At 46.3% G+C, this 21,527-nt stretch overlaps 1 protein-coding gene across 1 annotated transcript in view; it reads left to right on the top strand.

The window, feature by feature from the left end:
* TMEM260 (transmembrane protein 260) overlaps window positions 1-20,712 on the top strand; it is a 34,596-nt gene extending 13,884 nt beyond the window's left edge. Inside the window, exons 4-16 of the mRNA XM_066552580.1 lie at window positions 4,711-4,888; window positions 6,802-6,915; window positions 8,699-8,878; window positions 11,187-11,227; window positions 11,583-11,669; window positions 12,047-12,164; window positions 12,407-12,582; window positions 13,775-13,946; window positions 15,221-15,369; window positions 16,229-16,405; window positions 17,110-17,163; window positions 17,551-17,641; window positions 18,721-20,712. Of these exons, the coding sequence (XP_066408677.1) occupies window positions 4,711-4,888; window positions 6,802-6,915; window positions 8,699-8,878; window positions 11,187-11,227; window positions 11,583-11,669; window positions 12,047-12,164; window positions 12,407-12,582; window positions 13,775-13,946; window positions 15,221-15,369; window positions 16,229-16,405; window positions 17,110-17,163; window positions 17,551-17,641; window positions 18,721-18,993 (1,810 nt within the window). The 3' untranslated portion in view covers window positions 18,994-20,712. The remainder of the gene's footprint in view (window positions 1-4,710; window positions 4,889-6,801; window positions 6,916-8,698; window positions 8,879-11,186; window positions 11,228-11,582; window positions 11,670-12,046; window positions 12,165-12,406; window positions 12,583-13,774; window positions 13,947-15,220; window positions 15,370-16,228; window positions 16,406-17,109; window positions 17,164-17,550; window positions 17,642-18,720) is intronic.
* Window positions 20,713-21,527: the final 815 nt, after the last annotated feature.

Below are 21,527 nucleotides of genomic sequence, written 5' to 3'. Positions count from 1 at the left end.
AAAAACTATAATTGAAAAAAAAACAAATCAGGTTAATATATTTAATTTCAGTTTTCTCAAATGTTCCTGCAAACTCTCAATAAAAACTTGTAGCTAAAACAGTCCTGATTAAGGCAAATTCTTGCTGCTTGCATCCTTGGAGCTGAGGCCCAACAGCACATTCTTTCACTTGCATGCTTCAAAAGGAAAACAAAATAATAATTTTTTTTTTAGTCTTTTCCTTTTATGTTTAGGGATGCCATGGGAAAATATTTCTCAGAAAGGACTGTGTGACCTCTCCTTTGCTGACTCTTTCTGTCCCTTCTGAGTGAGTTTTTGGGTGATGGTTGTGAAGACTTTCCCAATTTTGCCATGGCTTCAATTATTTTCCTCTTCCATGAGCTGGCTCCTGTGTGCTGGAGCTGTTCTTTCTCATACTGGGCCCAAAGAGTGGGGAAACAAGCTGGATTTGGGGGAGCAGCCATCTACCCTCCCTGCTCCCCAAAATTTTGGGATAAAGATCTCCTAAGATGTTGCTTTTCCATGAAGCAGTTGAGGATTCAGCTGCTGGGTGTCTTTGCCATGTTTTGTAGCACCTCAACTCTATTTGAAAAATAAAGACGGTGTTTAAAGTGTTAAAAGACAGAAGCACAAGTAGAAGTTGAGTGGGGATAATTTTCTGCTGCTCTCTGCTCTGCAGTCCTGCTGTGCTGTTGAGAAGAAGGACAATGTAGAAGGTATTTTCAGGAAAAAACCCAAATGTTTCCTTCTCCCAGGCATGGCACTCATGGGAAGCCTCCAGCCAGTGCAGATTGCAGAATGTGGGGCTCCAGGCAGGGTGGCAGAGCCCAAAGGCTCTGTGGTTCCTTCTTGCCTAGCAGGGCTTCACTGCAGGAAATATTTGCATTGTCAGTGGCAGGCCTGGTGTTTGATTTTGGTGGGACAAGTGACTATGTGCTGCAAAAAACTTAACTTCCACACAAGAAGTGACCTCTTCATCTTGTTCCCTCTGTCTCCACATTGGTCACTGGGTTGCTGAGCTCTTGCTGGACTTATGGGAGGTCTCCTTTAGCTCTTGAATTAACCTTCTTCCACAAAATGCTCTGTCTTAACCACAAGAATTCTCTCTGTGCCTGTAATTAAGGCAGCCATTATCTTCTGGCTCCCTAATATCCTGCTTCCTTGTGTAACTTTTCACCAACATCTGCAGTTGTAGATTGCGCTGTGCTCATTGCAGAGTTTTTTCATGCTTTTTAGAGAATTACGGAATCCCAGGATGGCTTGGGTTGGAAAGGATCTTAAAGCTCATCCCTTTCCAAACTTTCATTAAACCAGGCTGCTCCAATCCCCATCCAACCTGCCATGGAACCCTTCCCAGGGATGGGGAAAAAAATCTTTCTTGGCTTTGGACTTCTCGACCTCAGTTTCAAAGCTCTGTCCCATCCCTTTGCTTTTTCAGTTTTTCCCATCTTTATTTTGCTCTCGTTTTTGTGCCTTCTCTGGAGAGTTCTTTCATCTCACTCTGCCTTGCACCACTGAACACCCATCAGTGTCTTGTCCACCTTTAGGTTGGTCTTTGGTCCAAAGTGGTGCGGGTGAGCTGAGCTGTCCATGCCTGAGGTTTTTTGTCACCTCCTTGGACAGTGTGTCATTTGAGGTCATCTTGGCTTTGAGGCAGGAGAGCTGTGGGCACATTGTCACTCTGTGCTGGAGAATTCCAAGAGGCTGCAGAGGCAGGGGAGCATGGAGACCTTCATGTTGATCAAAATGAGCTGTATAACCATGCTACCCCTGCTGCAGGGTGGGATTGATTTAATTTCGCCCCAAAATCATGCTGACAATAGCCTGGGATTAATTTCTACTTGTCCTGCTGGTGTTGCTTTGCACTGTGGACTGTTGCATTTCTTCTGCCAGGTGCTCTTCATCCTCTTCTGGAGATACCTGCTCTGATTGCTTCCACTTCTGACAGTGTCCCTCTGAATCAGCAAACTCAAAAATCCATCCCTTCCATTGCTGATAGCAGAGCCTGCAGAAAAACTCTTGGTCTCCAGCTTGCACTTCCCAAAGCTGTTTTCTTGATGTTCTTCAAGAATGCAGCGCATTCCTGTTTGGTTTTTTTTTACATCTGTTGTATTTTAGAGGAGCTTAGTGGGCCCCTGGATCCCTGAAGGTGTCCAAGGCCAGGTTGGATGGGGTTTGGAGCGACCTGGTCTAGAGGAAGGTGTCCCTGCCCATGGCTTAGGCTGGAACAGGATCATCTTTAGGTTCCCTTCCATGATTGTTTTTATGACTCTGTGGACAGGCAGGTCTGTGGTCTCCAGCTTGCACTTCCCAAAGCTGTTTTCTTGCTATTCTTCAAGAATGCAGCACGTTCCCGTTTGGTTTTCTGACGTCTGTGGCACTTGGAGGAGCTCAGTGCTCCATGCATGAAATGGGCTGTCACAGAGTGGGCTCAGCAGCCTGGCTTTCCCATGAGCTTCCTGGGAAAGTTGTTCAGCCTGGAGAAGATTCCAGGGAGACCTTAGAGACTCTTGCAAAACCTAAAAGAGCTCCAAGAGAGATGAGGAGAGACTTGGACAAAGGCCTGGAGTGACAGGACAAGGGGGAATGGCTTCCCACTGCCTGAGGGCAGGGTTAGGTGGGATATTGGAAGGAATTGTTCCCTGTGAGGATGGGGAGGCCCTGGCACAGGGTGCCCAGAGCAGCTGTGGCTGCCCCTGGATCCCTGGAAGTGTCCAAGGCCAGGTAGGACAATAAGCCAAGGTGTCCCTGCCCATGGCTTAGGTTGGAACAGGATGATCTTTGAGTTCCCTTCCCACCTAAGCCATTCTATGATTGTTTTTATGATTCTGTGGACAGACAGGTCTGTGGGCTGTGCTTAGTTTGTGCTCCTGACCCTGCTCTGCTTGGTGAGCAGAGGTGTCCTGTGTCCCACATAGCTGGGATAATCTTTAAGCTTTGGGTTGAGTGGCTTTTGCTTAAGCCTTGTTTCATAAAACTCAACTTGCAGGTTTGAGACTTTTTGTCAAGGGGATGGGATTTCTTTCTTTCATCTTATTTGAACCCTCATGGTATGTTTGAGTCTTTCCTGGGAAAGACAAGGAGAATTGGTGAATGATTGGGAAGTTTGCCTAAAGTGCTGCTTTTCTGAAGATTTTTGGAAAAGTCGTTTCACTTTTTTTTTTTTTTTTTTACCTTATTTCCCTGCAAGAATTTCAAAGGGATTTATGGAGTTGTTTCTTTATAAGTAAAAGTTTGGACTGTTTGAATGGTTTAGTCAAAACAGGAATGTCATGAAGTGGATTTGTGTATTGGGGATCTGTTGCTTTTTAATTACACATGGTCCTGCTCCCCTTTCCTGGTATTTTTCTTCAGCTTTTTTCCCAATTCTGTTGATTTTTTGAGACTTCTTCCCACAGTCTTGATGTTGAACTCACTGTCACCTTGAGGTTGGCCTGGAACACCTCAGAATTGTTTCCTTTTTTCCCAGTGTTAACTCCATGCTTCTCACCCGTTGGCTACGTCCTGTAGGTGCAGATCTCAAAATACTTCACAAAGGAGATAAAAATCATTAGTCCTATTTTCCAGATACCTTCAGGTACTTCTGGCAAACCAAGCAGAGGAGCCCTTGTAGAGAGGGCTCTATCAGGAGCTTCCTCATGTGGAAATCACATGTGCAGCTCGATGAAGAGTTGGGTAGTTTATAATTTTTTTAGTTTAAACCTGCTAGAATTGTTAGGATTAAATGGGACTGTGTGTGTCTGGGGTGAAATTAGAAAAATACTCAATTTTTGGTGGAGGCTGTCTGAGTCCTACAGTGGAATGATGAATTTCTGCAGTGTAGCTTTGACCACAGCAACAGCTATTTTTATTTTTGGATAAAGCTTGGTTGAGCATGTTGTGGTGCCCTACCCTTCTTCTTTTCAGGGTGACTTCCTAAAGGAGAGAGCTTCCAGACAGGCAGAGCCAGAGCTACTCCCAGTGAGGCTGGGTGGGAAGAGCCACTGTGGTGGAATGGGTTTCTTAAATTCCACCTCGTGGCCTGCCTGGGCTGGCTGCAGCATCCAGCTGAGCTGGGCAGGCAGCTCCATGGGGAATGTGCCATAATCCCATCTGGGAGTCCCAGAGATGGCCAGCTTTGGGCTCACAGCCATCCCAACAGTGGATGCTTCACCCTCTCCCTCCCTCTTGCTGGAGCTGGCACCCATTTCCCACACTCCTGACCTCTCCCTGATGGGACTGTGGGTGCTGCAATCCCCAGGACACCAAAACCCCCCCAGGAAAGCCCTGCCAATGCTGTCCATCCTGAATAGCTCTAATCCACTCTTAATTCAGCTCCTGGATGAATTGAAGGCTGCACCCTTGCTGGCATCTCCTCCAGAGTATCCCATTAAAGCCATGACTCCCTGGCTCCCTGCACCCTCTGGGCTTTCCCTCATCAGGATTTCTGAAGCAAATTCAATCCTGGAAGTTTGCATGGCGAGAAGAAGCAGATTCTTTGGTGTTGGGTGGCTGGCAAAGAGGCTCTGCTCTTCCCAATGGCAATCCTTAGCAGAGAAATTATTAGGGAGATCTTAACCATATAATGTTTTGGCAGGGTGCTGGGTGGCACTCGTTGCTGCTGCTGCAGTATGTTTTTGGGGTTTTTTTTTAAATTAAAAAAAGAAGGACAATAAAGTAGGCTCTTTTTTTTTGTTGGAAAAGAAGATTTCATGTTATCTGTGTTTGCAGGCTTTCTGGCTCATATGCTGGAGGAATCCTTGCTGCGGGGGTGTTTTCATTTTCTCGTCTAACATGGCAGTGGTCCATCACGGCGGAGGTTTTCAGCTTAAACAATCTGTTTGTGGGGCTGCTGATGGCTCTCACTGCTCATTTTGAGGAGGCATCCACTGCAAAAGAGAGATCAAAGGTAAAACATCTCAAGCAAAGTGAATGGTTCTTTATTTTGTTCGTAATTGGTTAACACCTGTTTGTTTAATTTCCTGTTCGTTTACTGCTGGTTTAGTTTTGTTTAGGTAAAAAGGCCAAGTTTTGGGTCTTGCTTCAGCACCTGTGCTGGGTGGGGTCCATCCCTGACCTACCTGGGTGTTCAAAAATAACAAACATTGAAAAAACCCTGCCCACTTTGCTTAAGGATTGACTTGGGACCTGTTGGATGGGTTTGGGATTGATTTATTTAATACTCACAGTATGGAAGCAGGAAAACCAAAATCATTTCAATCTAAACATTTTAGTTCATCCTGCATCAAAGACACAAACTAGGCTGTGAGTGTTCAAGGTTTTGTTTTAAGAATTGGTAATTTTCTTGGGGGTAAATGGATATATTGTACAGAAACCTTCATCTAATCAGAAACCAGGTTCCAACTCAAAAACGGGAACGAGCAAATTTTCCATCAGTTTTTCTTTTGAAATTAAATGTGCCCTTAAAATAATGGCATTGTTAAACACAGAGACTTTAAATTTCATGCTGTATTTTCTACTTTATAAACAGACTAGTCAGCCAAATGATATTTTTGCTCAGCAGTCTTGTTCTTTCTACTTTTGTTTGCCCGAACATCTGATCTCTTTTCCTCCGACAGACTTGCCTGCTGTGACTCCTGTAAATTGTGTGAATAAAGGGATTTTTGTCAGGCTAGGCTAGAATTTCAGGAGTCTGCAGTGGTAGGTTACTCAGCTTCATGAGTTCTCAAATAACATGTTTTATCAATGGCTACAGAGACCTTGTTTTACCATTGGATTTTTTTAAAAATTATTATTATTATTTTCTAATGAGCAGCAGTCCCAAGATCCCTACAACCTGAACTCCACAGACATGGAGCTGGGCATTTTCCAGCCTTCTCCCATGTTTCACATGCCTGGTTTCCAATGAGATTTTCAAAATTAGATTTTCAGAGGCAGTTAAGGAGCTTGTTCTAATGTTTTTTTGAGTGTCTGGCATCCCACGCCTGGAAGAAGCCAGGCTGCCAACAGCAAGCTTGCAGTGCTTTTCATAAATCAGATGGTCATACAGACATCATATTGGAGCTCATCCATGTGCTTAAAAAATGACTGAGGTGGTTCTGAGCCCTGCCAGGCAGCTCTGAGACCCACAAAGGTTTTTCTGAGCTAATGGCAAAGTGCTTCCATGGCAGGGCAGTGTCCAGCGTGGAATGCTGAGCACTTAAATAGAAATTACAAAGTGATCCCATCAGTACACCAAGGCAAGTGTTTGCATCTCACACATCACCTTTACCAAGGGCTGGAACAAGCAGGGGAGGTTTAGATTGGATATCAGGAAAAGGTTCTTTCCCCAGCGGGTGGTTGGGCACTGGAACAGGTTTGAAGTTTTGGAGTAATGAGGGGTATCACCTTTAATTCCCATGGATTAGGAAGTTTGTGCAGCCCTGACTTTAGCCCTCTGTGCCTAATGCAGAGGAAAAATCATTCCTGTTAAAAAAAATTAGATTTCTGTAGGTAATGGCTTTATTTTAGGGCATTTCTGAAAAATCACACAGAGTGAACAGCTGGGCAGCCTCCCCTGTGCAGCTGGGTTCAGGAATTGGGGCTCATCCCATCATTATGATGTGATGATGCTGCACAGGATCTCTGTATGCATGGAGGCATGGCTGTTCAGCTGGACACTTCTTAAAGATTGTTTTCTGTTAAACAGTTGGAATCTCCCTGTAACAAATAAAAAAATCCTCTGAGTTCTGTGTTACAACTGCCCACTGCTCACTGGTGTATTTGCCTTTCTCCTCTAAGGATTCTGTGCTGAATCTTTTTGATCTCTGGATGTTTTTGCAAATTTGTAAATAGTAATTGTGATTTTTTTTTCCCTCCCAGATCTCTAAATTGGGTGCCTTTTGCTGTGGGCTCAGTCTGTGCAATCAGCACACCATAGTGCTTTATGTTGCTTGTGTTGTGCCCTGGGTTCTCTCACAGCTTCTCAGAAGGAGGGTATGTATTTACAGACATTTACACACTCACACCTCTGTTTTTCTAAGGCTGGGATTATTTCTTCTCCCCCAGAACTTGTGCCACTTCTAAGTTGATGTGTGTGATTAATCTGACACCACAGCCACTGATCTCAAGGGGGTCTGATTTAAAGAGGGTCTACAAGAAGGCTTTTGACAGGAGCATGGAGTGATAGGAGAAGAGGCTTTAAACTGATAGAGGGCAGGGTTAGATTTAGATATTAGGAAGAAATTCTTCCCTAAGAGGGTGGGGAGGCCCTGGCACAGGTGCCCAGAGCAGCTGTGGCTGCCCCTGGATCCTTGGCAGTGTCCAAGGCCAGGTTGGACAAGGCTTGGAGCATCCTGGAATAGTGGAAGGTGTCCCTGCTCGTGGCAGGGGGTTAAAACAAGATGGTATCTATGTTCCCTTCCAACCCAAACCCTTCTGAGGTTCTGTGACCACAGTTTAGGTCTTTGCTCATGCTGGTGATCTGTGACCCCCTTGTGTCCCCTGGCACAGGAGTGCTCTGCCCCAGCTGCTTGCAAATACTCTGTGAGCTAAAATAATACTTGGAACTAAAAACTCAGACTTCTCCATGCCAACAGCTCCCCTGGAGAAGAGTTTCTGTGTGTTGGCTTGCTGGAAAGCAGGAAAAGCCACATCCACCCTGTGTGGTTCTCACTAGTGGCACAGGGCATAACTAAGCCTGGGTGAAGCACATGAGCTGCAAGAAATGTGATGCAACTCAGACAAGCTTGATCCAAAATCTCTTCAGCATCCCCAGCAACTCCCTTTTCTGGCCATATATTTCCATTAACACAATCAATAATCACTTCTGCAGTATATTTGTTTGGGGTTTTTTTGAGCAGGGAGGTCCAGAGAGACCTCTGTGGTTTCCAGCAAAGGCAATGCTGTGCCAATATGATAATCCTGGGAAATACTTTGGACAGCCAAGTAGTGCCTGCTGCAGGAAACCACAGAATAAGATGGAAACAGATGGAAAACTGCCTTTTTAAAGTACAAATGAGCCACCTTCCTTCTGGAGGAGCTCTGACCACCATCATTATCAAGCTCCTTTCTCTGCTCCACAGATCATCACTCCCAGTAACCCCAAATGCTGAGGAAGTGCTTTGATTGACAGGGCAGTGGCTAACGACAAAGCAAGCGTGCAATATTCTAGGGTGGGATTTTCCAAAGCACTTAAAGGAGTTAGGCACACAAGTCCCTTTGAAAGTCTTGTCTCCCTGACCCCTTAGGCAGTGTCGAAAATCCCACCCCAAAAGTTGGCCTATCCAATTTAGCCAGCCTAATCACGATCAAGTAAATGGCAAGACTGACTCCTGATGATGGTGATGATGTGTGCAGTTGTACTAGAGCAGCATTTATGTGGGCTTTTTTTTTTTTTTTTGCCAGATGGAAAACCAGCCAACTCTTAATCGCTGCAAAGTGGGTTATCTCAGCCTTGCAGTGCTTCAGCCATCTATGCATGTCATGCCATGATTTAAATGTGAAAGATGCAATGAGTATGATACTCATGAGTCCTAGCTAATATTATTTGCTTCACTTAAATTTCACCCTGCCATGCAAAGGAGATCAGTTTGATGCAGTTTCCTAGTAATCCACAAAATCGTAAGGTTTAACATAGCATTTTGTAGGGACTTACTATAAATTGAGAGATCAGCTCTGTGTAAATATATTTGATGTTTTTTCTTTATCTGTTCTTGAAGTTCCAGCCTGATTAAACTAAAATAAACATTGTTATGCAATATGACATATTTTGGTGCAGGAATTGTCCCTAGGCCATTTGCTGAAGTTGGGTTTATGCTTCTTGGCTGGTTTGCTGCCTTATCTCTATCTGCCGGCTTCGTCCTACCTCAATCGAGCCCGCTGGACATGGGGAGACCAGACGACTTTTCAAGGATTTTTGACCCACTTTCTGAGGGAAGAATATGGGACATTCAATCTGGTAAACAAGGGTCACTGCCTAAATTGCTTCCTTTTCACTTATGCAACAGCAGAGATGTTCTGTTCGTGACGATTAAGGGCTCGCGGGGAAGGAAATTGAAAATGTTTCATTTTGTAAGCATTCATTTTGGATTTCGACCTCCTGACCTGTCAGGTTTTCTGGGAATGGGTCACATGGCTGGGAAAGCAAAGAGATAATACTCATTGCCTATGGGGTGAGCTATATTATTTCCTGGGAGCTGTATGGGTGTCTTATGTGTGTAGGAGTCTAGAGAACAAACTGTGCCAGAGGGAGTCGGTGACATCAATTTTGTGGTGTTTTTAAGATGAATTTTGTCTTATTTTTCTATTTTTAACTCAGACATTTAAAGAGGTCACAAGCAGTTTTCATTTAAAAGCTATTCCTCTTTAATTTACTGATGGTGAATTTAAGTGAGTGGTTGTTTTGAGGGTTCTAAATTATTCCTCTTAACTAACTAACTAATGTTGAATTTAAGTGAATGGTTGGTTTGAGGGCTCTCAGGAACCTCTGATCTGAGTTACTGAGGTCTCTGCTCTTTCCAAGAGAAGGAAGAATCCATGGTTGCTTTCAGAGTGTAGGGTTTGCATCTGCCTCCTCCAGCCCTGACTTGGATGTTGGGTCTGGCCACCCAAGGAAATCACCAGCCCATCACCCCAGAGTCTGTCCTGCTTCCAAGTTTTCAGGGCAGAGGGCTGGGAAATCACACCACTGGGAGGAAAATGATAAAAAGGTGTGGTCTGCATGTTCTGTCACTCCCTGGAGTCCTGGAGCTCCACATCCTCAGAAATCACCCTTCACATGCAGCCAGTGGGACACAGCATCACTGCCACTGTGCCATTCCACCCTTCTCAGAGGGCTGTGTGGCTGTAGGGTGTGTGTCAAAAGACATGATAATTCCTGCTGCTGCCACTAAATCTGCCCAAAAACTCCTGCCAGATCAGGTCCAGCCTCTGAGACTTCCCCTGTTGTCCTGTTCCCAGCTGTCTCCTGAGAATCAGCCTCCACTGGGCAGAGCAATACCAAGGCATGCAAATCCCTTAACTCCTCTCTCCATCAAATGTGATGAATTCAAGTTGATGTTCAGGAGGCTTAGGGATGGACTGTGTGTAATCCTACACCACAAATCACATTTAGGATGAACTTGTCTGAAGCAGGAGCAATAAATACAGCAAAATCCAGGCGTTTGGTCCCGGTGCCAGTTGGGATAATGCCAGAGCACTGCTGGGTGGACAGACAGCTTTTACATCCCATAGCTCTGTTTTAAGGGCAGGCAGGGTCATTAAAAAAAGCCCAGAAGATACTTTGGAGAGGGTTCCACCTGTAAGCTGTGGGTCAGAAATGTCATCTCTGTGGTGGATGTGTCCAGGGCCATCAGCTGCCAGCAAGGTGGGGCTGCAGGAGCTCTGAGCCGGTTCTCCATCCTCTAACACTTATTTTTTAATCAAATCCTGGATGCAATTAGCTATTTCATTTTTATTGAGATTAAATATTCCTTCCAGACCTCCTGAATCTGTTCACCTTATCTTTAATCTGGTAGCCACCGCTTTTCCAACAAGCAGCAATTAAGGTAATTCCTCCTCTCCACACATCATGTCTTTTTCCCAGTCATGTGCCATGGATTGCAGGTCTCTACAATAAATATTTTAATTATCTCATAAAGATTTTGTACAGCTCTGCATTTGTCAGGGCAGGGGAGACAGGAGCAAGTCTGGTAAGCAAGGAGGAATTGAGCTTGTCTCAGGCTGTGGGGAGATGTCACAGAAAATAATTGCACCATGAAGATACAGAACATGGCCTCAGACTGGGGCAGGAGAGGTTTAGGTGGGATATTAGGGAAAAAAAAATCACAGAAAGGATGGTCAGGAATTGGAATAGGCTGAATAGGCAGTGGTGGAATCCCCATCCCTGGAGGGATTTGGAAGATGTGTGGATGTGGCACTTGGGGACACGGGTTAGTGGTGGGCTGGGCAGTGCTGGGGGAATGGTTGGACTCAATGACCTCAGAGGGCTTTTCCAACCCACATGATTCCATGATACAGCAGAGACCATGGCTGAACCATATGCCATGCTCTAATCACAGGATAATGAGTTGCCAGCACCTTGAAGAAATGCTTATCCAGGGGTGAATCCTTCAGTGGCATCACATAAACCAGGCATGTGGGAGAACACCTTGCAGTGAAGGTTTGAGCAGAGGTTGCTGCCTTTCTTGCAAACAGAAAATGAGGACACTTTCCTTCCCCCAATCAGTGTGTGGGTTCCTCATGGGTTTCCTTTGTTTTTATTTCAGGCCAAGTCCGAGACAGGATCCAGTATGGGAGAGATGCTGCTGTGAGTGACACCTTGGCTGTGCCTTTCACCTGCTGCTGCTGCTCTCCTTTGGCCCAGAGTAGCTCCTGTCCTTCCTTTCCTCACCCTGTCCAGAGCTGGGGCCATGTGTGTCCAGCACAGGGACAGCATTCCTGCCCTCTGGCTTCCCCACTGAAGGAAAAACACTGAATCCCCCATCCCAGTGATTTTCCCTTCAAAATTCTACCATATAACCCACCTTGTCCCATTTCTGGTAGACTCAATCCCAGCAGAATGGGAATATATTCTCTTGTGCTATTCCCTGTTTCTCTTGACACTTTAATTGAGTGCAGGGATGATTTGGGGGTGACACATCCATGCTTTAATTTCTCCACAGTTTCCAGCTGGCACAGATGAAGTCAGAGCTCTCCCTTCCTGTCCTTGCCCTGGCACTGGTGGCCTGTGTGAGCACAGCACTGCCACTGTAAGTTGAACAATATTTGCTTCAATGTGCATTTTTTTCCCCATTTTTCTTACTGCCTGCATGGGCAGCTTGTTTTGCCTTCTGCTTGCTGCTGCAGAAATTGCAGCAATTGGCTGTGGTCATCAATTATTAAGAGCAAAATATCCCTAAAATATCCCTTACTCCTGGTTAACCCTGTGGCTTGGTAGGTGGCAAGCTTAAAACTCCTGAAATGCTGATGGCTTTGTGCTTTGAAAACAGAAGTTTCATAGATGGCAAAGGTAAAGAAGGACTCATCAGCTCCTTGTGTTAAATGCATTTAAGTATGCATGTTCAAGCACATACAATTTTTGCTTTGTTTTTCATCATGTCTCAGGAATGATACTTTTTTTTAATAGGAAAAAGCAGCAGAAATCATCTGTGATCTGGCTCTTCACTGGAATGCTCTGCCTTTATTCCCTTTTCTTTGCTTGGAGAGCAAATTTGGATGTTACAAAGCCTCTGTTTCTAGGTGTGGTAAGTTGCACTCCCAAAGTTCCTCTGGCACGTTAAATTTTTGAGAGAAACATTCAAAACCTTAAAACCACCTGACCAGCAGCAGGCAGTTGTCTTGAAACTGCAGAAGATGCCAAAATAACATCTCCAAGGCCAGGTTGGATGGGGCTTGGAGCAGCCTGGCCTAGTGGGAGGTGTGGGATGGGGGAGGATCTTTATGGTCCCTTGCAGCCCTGCCCCAGTTCTGGGATTCTCTCTCCTAGGTGGAGCGGTTCTGGCTGCAGAGCAGTGCCGTGGTGGCTGTGCTGGCAGGGCTGGGTTTGGCCACTCTGGCCAGCCTTGGGAGGGACACTGTGCTGGGGGGCACCTGGCTGCTGCCATGCCTGGAGTGGCTTCCTGCTCTTGCCCTCGTGGCTTCTCAACTTTGGGCAAATTACAGGTGAGAAGTTCCTTTGGTGCCGCCTCTCAGGGTGACCTGGGGCGCTCCTGGGGTTTCTGGCTTTGGCTGGGAGTGGGAAAGGCTCTTTTCACAGCCCACCCAAGCTTGCATGGTCGCAGCCTGCAGAACCCCCTGGTCTGATCTCCCTCAGAGTCACCAACTCCAGGCTGTAAATGGGGATGTCATGGAGGCTGAGGGAAAAAAACCTCTGTAGATACGTAAATTTCTAAAAAACCCTTGTAAATCTCTGCTTTGTCTCCTAAGGAGGTTTGCAGAATTCATGTGGCCCGAACTTCTCTAGCTTTATTTCATTCTACCTTGTGTCCTGAAGTTTTTTCTTATTTTCTCCTCATTTTTGAAGATTTAAATCTGTAGTTTGGGGCTTCCCTATCCCATAACCCATGCTGTTCTTTGGATAGTAATCAGTGTCCTGGTAGGGATGCTCAGATACAGGCTGACCAAGGAAGTGCAGACTTCATCCTCAGGAATCCTTTCTTTTGGCACACCTTTTCCAAAGGCTTTTCCATAGGTGAGCCAATCATAGCTCCTGTCCTCAAGTGTCATCTGAATCCATACCTGGAGTGTGTGCACACAACTTCAATGGAAACGATCCAATCTCAGATCATGTAAACTAACTTCTGCCTGACACTACAAAAACTTGGGGTTTTCAATATAATGGAAACATTAAAGGATTAGGAGGATTTCAAATGCTCTACAGAACCAATGTTGGACTGGCACTTCCAGCACCAACTAATAAGTTTTTAGATTTAGCCCAAGAAAAAATCAGAATTAAGGTGAAGGTGTATATTCTGGCAAAACTGTAGTGGGTGGTGCTTCCTGAGGGCCTGTGCTTTAAATGCTTTGTTTCTGCATCTCATTTTCTCTGGAAATGGAGATATTAAGTTGTTGTAGTGATTAAGTTGTTGACACTCTCCATCCCTGGAAGTTCAAGGCCAGGTTGGATGGGCTTGGAGCAACCTGGGACAGTGGAAGGTGTCCCTGCCCATGGCAGGGGGGTGGAGTGAAATGTTCTTTAAAGTCCCAACTCAAACCATTCTGTGACTGTGATGTTTCCAGCCTGACCAGGGTGGATTTCCCCTGTGGGTGCCCATTGCATAAAATTCTTCAGAATTTCTGCAAAGCCATGCAAATACTTGGTTTAAACATTCTGATTTTCATCTGTTCTCTTCAGCACTTGTGATCAGAGCAACAACTATGTTGTTGATAAGTTTGCAAGGAACGTGCTGTCCTCCATGCCAACGGGGGCAGTGATCCTGCTCAGAGGAGACTTGCCAGGGAATGCTCTTCGTTACCTTCATTATTGTGAGGGGATGAGGCCAGATATCACCTTAGTGGACCAGGAGGTATGTGCAGAAAGTGCTGTTTAGAAAGGCAGATTTAAGCTGCAGAAGTTCAGTTGTTCCTTTGTCTCCTTAAAACTCAAGATGTGGAAATAAATAAAATTGATTTTTTTTTAAGAGTCCTGGGTAACCCTGGGATGGAGTGTGGTGTGCACATTCCTTTTTCACTGAGAAATGGGAAAAGGAAAAAAAACCAAAAAGTTACTGGATGGGTCACCCACACTTCAACTGCCATATCATCCTCACACCTGGCTTTGCAACTTGTTGGCAAACCCCAAACCCAGTTCCTGGTGTTTAACCAAACCAAATCCCTGTTGTGTGTCTTACCAGCAGTGGCTATTTTGTGGTGGAGTGAGGACCATGTGCTTCTGATCAGACGGCACTGGTGACCCAGTCAGGTGCTGTGGTGTGACCATGGTGACCCAGCCTGGCCATGGTGACCCAGCCTGGCCATGGTGACCCCGTGCTGTGATTTAACTGTGGTGACCCAGTCTGGTGGTGTGGTGTGACCATGGTGACCCAGCCTGACCTTGGTGACCCAGTCTGGTGCTGTGTGGGACCATGGTGACCCAGTCTGACCTTGGTGATCCAGCCTGGCCATGGTGACCCAGTCTGGTGCTGTGATTTAACCGTGGTGACCCAGTCTGGTGCTGTGTTGTGACCATGGTGACCCAGTCTGGCCATGGTGACCCAGTCTGGCCATGGTGACCCAGCCTGGCCATGGTGACCCAGTCTGACCTTGATGACCCAGTCTGGCGTTGGTGACCCAGCCACTGCTCTGATTTAACCGTGGTGACCCAGTCTGGTGCTGTGGTGTGACCATGGTGACCCAGCCTGGCCATGGTGACCCAGTCTGGTGCTGTGATTTAACCGTGGTGACCCAGCCTGGTGCTGTGGTGTGACCATGGTGCCCCAGCCTGGCCTTGGTGCCCCAGCCTGGCCATGGTGACCCAGTCTGGTGCTGTGTGGGACCATGGTGACCCAGTCTGGCCATGGTGATCCAGCCTGGTGCTGTGGTGTGACCATGGTGCCCCAGCCTGGCCATGGTGACCCAGTCTGGCCATGGTGATCCAGTCTGGCCTTGGTGACCCAGTCTGATGCTGTGATTTAACCATGGTGCCCCAGCCTGGCCATGGTGCCCCAGCCTGGTCTCGTGTCCCTGCTGACGTGGTTGGTGACATCCCTGAGCAAATGGCCATTACTCCTGCAGAAACCATTTCTCCTGGCTGTAAATCTCCTGATTGCTGTTCAGATGGTGATAACAGCTTTCATTGCAGATGATGACTTACGGATGGTATTTACCCAAGCTGGCAAAGCACTTACCTGGCGTTCATTTTCCCGGGAACCGGTGGAATCCTGTGGAAGGAGCATTACCCGACGGGACACTCGCCTTTAATCTCCATCGTTTCCTCCAAGTAAATAAACAGTAAGCATTCCTTTCATATGTAACAGCTTTCCTAAAATCTCTGACCTTTTTTTTTTTTTTCCCCTCTTGAAATTGTTTATGGAACAGCTTGGTACTGCATCCAAAAGACCAATTTTCTCCACTGACTTCCTCCCCGGTGGCGAGATTATTTTTGCAATTAAAGCAAAATATCTCTGCAGAAGTAACTCCATCCGGATATAATATTGCCTGTTGTTTTGAGGTTGGTTTGGTTTTTAGGAAGGAGGGGGAAAAAAAGGTGATCTGCAGAGTGTTTACTGATGATTTTTTTGTTGTTGTTGTCAATACAATTCATCACAGAGAATAGGAACGTTCCTGTGTACTCAGAACGACGATGGTTGGAGAGCAAATTGCTGCTGCTTCTCCTTTGTGAACATTGTGGCCAACTGATTAGCATAGAATCAATGTATTCCAGGAATAATCATCATATAAAAATAGCTTAGTAAGAGTGGAGAAAGGATTAGATACTCACACGAATAAGAATAGCATCTGCATTTAGACTAGCTGGGGTGAGCCCTGCGAGGGTGGGGAGGCACAGGAGCACAGCCAGGTGCCAGTGGGCAGAAATGAGCTTCTGCTACAGCTTCTGGCCTGTTTGGGAAGTCCAGGAGAGGGGACAGGATGTGCCAGCTGTGCTGGCTGCTCAGGATGGGCAATGCCAGATGGGGAATTAATCTGTTTTCCAGACTGCCCCAAAAGATGCCCGTGCTGATGGGAGATGTTCTGGGTGGGTGTGTTTGCTGCACAGTGCGGTGTGGTTTGGTTTGCTCAGGGACAGGGGGTGGCCCGTGGTCCATGAGGTGGCTTCACCATTGCTCTCTCTGTTGGTTTTTTTTGGCAGTAAGGAAGTGTTTGTCTGCATAGGTCTTCATGAAGGGGACTCAACCTGGAGAAGGAGCCACTCACTGTGGCCCTGGGGGACGTGTGAGAAGTTGGTTCCTTCTGGAGCTGTGTTTGACCCAGGAGAGTGGATTCGTCTCACAAGGAATCTCTATAACTGGACTGAAGACTATGGCAGGTACAAGGCAGAGTAGCCTCTGCTCCTTCCTGCTCATCATTTTCTGCCAGCAGCATTGCCACACCTGCTGCAGTGTTAGAGGAATCAAACAAGAGCCATAATCTCAATGTTTTGTGTTCTGGAGAGATAGCAAGGAGAAATTCTTCCCTGTCAGGGTGGTGAGATGCTGGCACAGCCCAGAGAGCTGGGCTGCCCCATCCCTGGCAGTGTCCCAGGCCAGCTTGGATGGGGCTTGGAACAACCTGGGATAGTGGAAGGTGTCCCTGCTCATGGCAGGGAGTTGGAATGAGATGATCTTTAAGGTCCCTTCCAACCCAAACCATTCTATGATCTGTGATTTTTTAATAGTGTGAAAAACGGCAAGGACATCTCTAGTCAAGTATGAGGTCCAATTCTGACCTTAAAACTTAATCAGGATCTAAAATTATTGAGACATCCAGAGGTTTAAATGTCATAGGCTGACCTGTGGTGGTAAAACATCTTTGGCTTTGAGATCTGGGATGCTGTGGAAACACCTGAGGCTCCTTCTGTGGAGAGAGAGGCACAATGTTTTTTGAATGACAGAAAATGAGCTGAATTCCCTGCTGTCAGAGCCACAGGTTTTCTTCTGCCTGGGAGGTCTGTAGCTGGGCTGGGAGGGTTGTGCTGGGTGAAACCCAGCGACGTGGATCTGATGGCTGAATTTCATTTCCATTCCCATTTAGTTTCAGCCCCTCTTCCTGGGAAGCTGTTGCCAACGAGGAGATGTGGCAAGCCAGGTAATTTTCCTTTGCTCTCTTCCAACAGCCAGTGGGCACTGCCAGCTCACTGGTGTGGAAACACACACCAAAGCAGGCAGCTTGATGGGCCGTGGCCTTATTGGGTCTGCACGTGCCAGGCTTAAGAAGGAAAAGGCTGGCAGGATGAGATGAAGCTGCCAGCAAAGCCTTCAAGAACGTGGCTGTTTTGTTCACCAAAAGGCTCTGCTCAAACTCTCTCAAAGGTAGTTGGGGTGTAGGGTGAGGAAATAGGTTACGGAGAGAAATTTCTATCACTGATATCTTTGCTGTCCCACATGTGGGACGTTTTGAAGCTGTGTGTAACCCTGTGATGGGAACTGGTTGCATGAAGCAGTTACCATATGGAAGTTTGTCTCCTTTTCCTAGGATGAAAACAGCTTTCTTCATCTTTGACCTCGCAGAAACAGCCAGTGTGACTGCAGAAATGAAAGCACAACTTTACACATTTGCATACACTGTAAGTCCTGGATTTGGGTTAGGAGTGCTCCCTGCATTCTAATTTTTTAGCCTCCATCCTAATTTTTTTACCCCCTTTTCTTTTAAATATCTGGAGTCCATGGAAATGCAGTGTTTCCTGTAATCTGCATTCCCCTTGTTTATCCAAACTGGGAGCACAGCTGATCCAAAGAGATTTGTTCAGGGATTTTATCCATTGCCCCCTCGGTCACGGAGGATGCCAACAGCAAACCAGTCAACACCCTGCTTTTGCTATAATTATGTTGTCTGTGTTGGGCTCCAGAGCCATGCCAAGAGATTGCTTGTCCTGAAGTCCCCTCTCTGCACTTGTCCCCTCTGTCATTACACAGTCGTGCGGTCTGAGCCAGCGAGTGTAAAATCCGACACTCTTCTCGCTGCAAATTAATTCTGCTGCATTTCACACCAAAGAATAACACCCATAAGCTGGTGTAGGTATCTCTGGAAATGCTGGACTGCCTGAGATGCCAACAGATGCAGAAAGTGATCGGTGTGTGTCAGCAGAGAGGAGCAGTATTTCATACTCCAGCACAGAATCAACAAATGGTTTCCTTAATTCTTGCCTGTTTTTCTGTGATTTTTGCTGTTCTGCAAACTTCCCAGGCACATGCCTGCTGTTGAGCTTATGAATATTCCCACTCAAGTCAACAGACTGCTTAAGTCCTGTGGAAGACATCCTGATCTCCTGAAATATTGAGTAAATGTCTTGCAGGCGCGGAAGTTAAATCTCTTTTTTCCCCCAGCTTGGTGTAACACCTCTCTGGGGGAAGCACATAATGTGCTGTGGGGTTATCACCATCATCTGTAATGTTTCTAAACAAACAGCTGCTGTTGGAAGGGAAACGTTTCAACCCCCCTTGGATTTCTGATTCATGCTGCTGAATGGCAAACACAGAGCAAATTACAGAAATACTCCAGCTCTGGACTTGGACATCTAAATAGCATCTGTTTCTTTCCAGGCAGTTTTGAAGCACTGTTAAAAGCTGTTGCTCCCACTTTGTTCAATTAATTTGCTGCCTCTACCTTCTCTTTTTTTTTTTTTTTTTTTTGTTCCTTTAACAGTCGTACAAAGAAATTGTCAGCTCCCATCCCCATCACCCGGTGAACTGGCACAAAAACTTCGCCATCGCCTGCGAGAGGATGCTGCGCCTCGGCCGGGGGGACGTGGACCCTGAAATGCTGCTCTCCCAAACTGTGAAACATTTCCTGCTCTACACCCAGAAGGCAGAGGATGATCCCCAGCGCCAGGACATCCTGCAGGCTGTGCAGCACCTCAGGGAGGAGCTGCAGGGGCTGAGGAGGAGGAAAGCAGAGCTGAGGCGCAGAGCTGGGTAGCTCCTGGTCCTGCTGAAGTGTTAAAGTTGGAACTTTAAATCTGAATTAGTCCTTGCCAGCATGACAGTGGTTTTAAAAGGGGACAGAAATGACAGCAGAGAGGAAATCCAGTGTGATCCCCTCTGCAGGAACATTGTGGTGTTTGATTTCTGTTGCCAAATGAACTTTTTTTGGGTAGGGGAAGCTCACCACTAAATAAAATATCAGGTTTCAAAAAAGAGAGTTTTCTTTTACAAGAAAACTATGAGCTTGTACTGTGAATATATATATATATATTTTTTTTAATGAATGCAGCATCCATTCTAGATGTAAAAATGTATTTAGCATTTTATTGTTTCCTCTGTTGCTGAGCCAAGAGGTTTCCTAAAGCCATTTTTCATTAGCTGTGCTGTGTCTGTGTGTTTTTTGTGGTGGGTTTCCAGCAGGACAAGCTGGGGGATGGTGCCCTCCCAGGAGCCTGTTCATTCACTGTTCTGGATGTGCTCTGAGCCCTGGCTGTGCCTGTGCCCAAGGGCACTGCAGAATCATAATCACAGCATCCCAGAATGGTTTGGGTTAGAAGTGACCTTAAAGATCATCTCATTCCTCTCCCTGCTATGGGCAGGGACACCTTCCACTGTCCCAGGCTGCTCCAAGCTCTGTCCAACCTGGCCTAGGACACTTCCAGGGATGGGGCAGCCACAGCTTCTCTGGGCACCCTGTGCCAGGGCCCCACCACCCTCCCAGGGAAGAATTTTTTTCCCAATATCCCATCTACCCCTGCCCTCCTTCACTTTGAAGCCTGCCCACCTTGTCCTGTCACTTCATGCCCATGTAAACTGTCCCTTTCCAGCTCTCTGTGACCCCTTTAGGTACTGGAAGGACAGGATGTCCTGCTGGAATGGAATGGATAGAGACCAACCCATTTTTTTTTGCCTCCCTTGCTTTTCAGGGATGGCTGCTTTCATTCCCTTGGGATTTTATGATGGGATGGTCTTTATTGCTTTGAGTTCTTTATTGCTTTGAATTTGGGATGCTGCTCCTCTGGGGTGCTGCTCCCCTGGGATGCTGCTCTCTCCATGGGTCATGGCATCTGTGCTGTGGCCTCTCTCTGGGCTTTCATGGGGATGCCAGAATTGCAATTTTGGAGATATCAGGGCTTTAACCAAAAGAATTGGGTGTGAATCCACCCTGCTTTTCAATCTGCCCCAGCAGCCAAGTGACTTCTGGGGTTAACAAGAACTCAGCTTCTCCTTTACAATAAAAAAGACATAAAATGTGTTTTTCACTATTTTGTCAGTTAACAGTACTTCAGATGCTTAAAACAGACCCAAAACTCTGGGGGTGTTCCTGTAAAGCTCTGTTATCTAAAACTTCACACATTATCCTGTGGTTTTGTGATATCTCAGTGCAGTGTTTTGCAGGAGACAATTTGCTGCCAGGTCAGGATTTCTTTTGGACTGGTAAAATTGTCAGAGAAGAAAGAAGTACTTCTGTAAAGATCACATTATAAAACAGCGTCTCTGGAGCAGATTGGGATGGGGGCAGGAGAGAGGGGTGTAACAGGTGGATGCTCTGCTGATCTGGAGTTTGAGGTGTGTGTAGGGACATGTGGCTGCTATTCCTAATGGATCCTTTTAAAAGTGGACCACTTCTCTCTTTCTCTCCAAGTGCCGATTTTTCCAACTTTCACTGAATGCTTCCCGAATAAAAATGAAACTGCTGTCTGGGAATCTCTAACTCCAGTTGCAAAATAACATCCTTTACTTTTCGCTCTCACTCTTGATTTATTTTTGTAGTATATGATTTCCATAGCAATTCCCTGTTCCCGTGAGCCATTCCTGTACAAGCAGCAGATGGGAAATGAGCAATAAAAAGATGGGAAACTGTGGCTTCTGGGTTGCAGAGCCACAAAGCAGAGGGGTGAGAGGGAGCAGGAGCAGTTCAGGGGTGTCATTTTAACTCTTTGTGTTGTAATTGACTACATTTCAGGTCGGCTGTGCCTCACTTAAATCTCTTCCCTCCTCTCAATCCCTGCAGAAGTGTTTGTACAGGGAGAGGGAATATCACACATTCCTCTGTGCAGCTTTCTCCTTCCCTTCTCCAAACCAGTCCTCCAGCCCTGGCAGAAAAGCATTAGGAATCCAATTTTTGAATGCTTTTGTTACCTGCATTACTGCAAATCCATTCAAGCAAATATACTGAGCTGAGGGTTTTCTTTATCTTGGTTAGATGCCCCTCCTTAGCCGCATAGTCTTGAAATAATTGGAAGCTCTTGCGGATGCCACTATCTGCTCTGGGAGAAAAGAGGGGCTGTGCTGAGTAAAGTATCATCCTGTATTGTAATAAACAGTGGTGGTGGCTGCAAAAAGGACTTTACCCCTGGCAAAAGCCTTCCCAGGTGTGAAGAGCGGTGGGATGGCGATGCCTTTTTTAGGGGGAAAATCAGAACGGTGCCGTTGACGTGCTCCGTGTCCTTGCAAATCCTGCTCACGTGAGATGCAGGGATCTGTGCTGGGTGTTCAGCACAAGATATGCCAGGGAGGGGGGAATAT

Source organism: Molothrus aeneus, chromosome 6 (genome assembly GCF_037042795.1).
Source record: "Molothrus aeneus isolate 106 chromosome 6, BPBGC_Maene_1.0, whole genome shotgun sequence".
Lineage (NCBI taxonomy): Eukaryota > Metazoa > Chordata > Aves > Passeriformes > Icteridae > Molothrus > Molothrus aeneus.
This window is presented reverse-complemented; position numbering and strand designations above follow the sequence as displayed.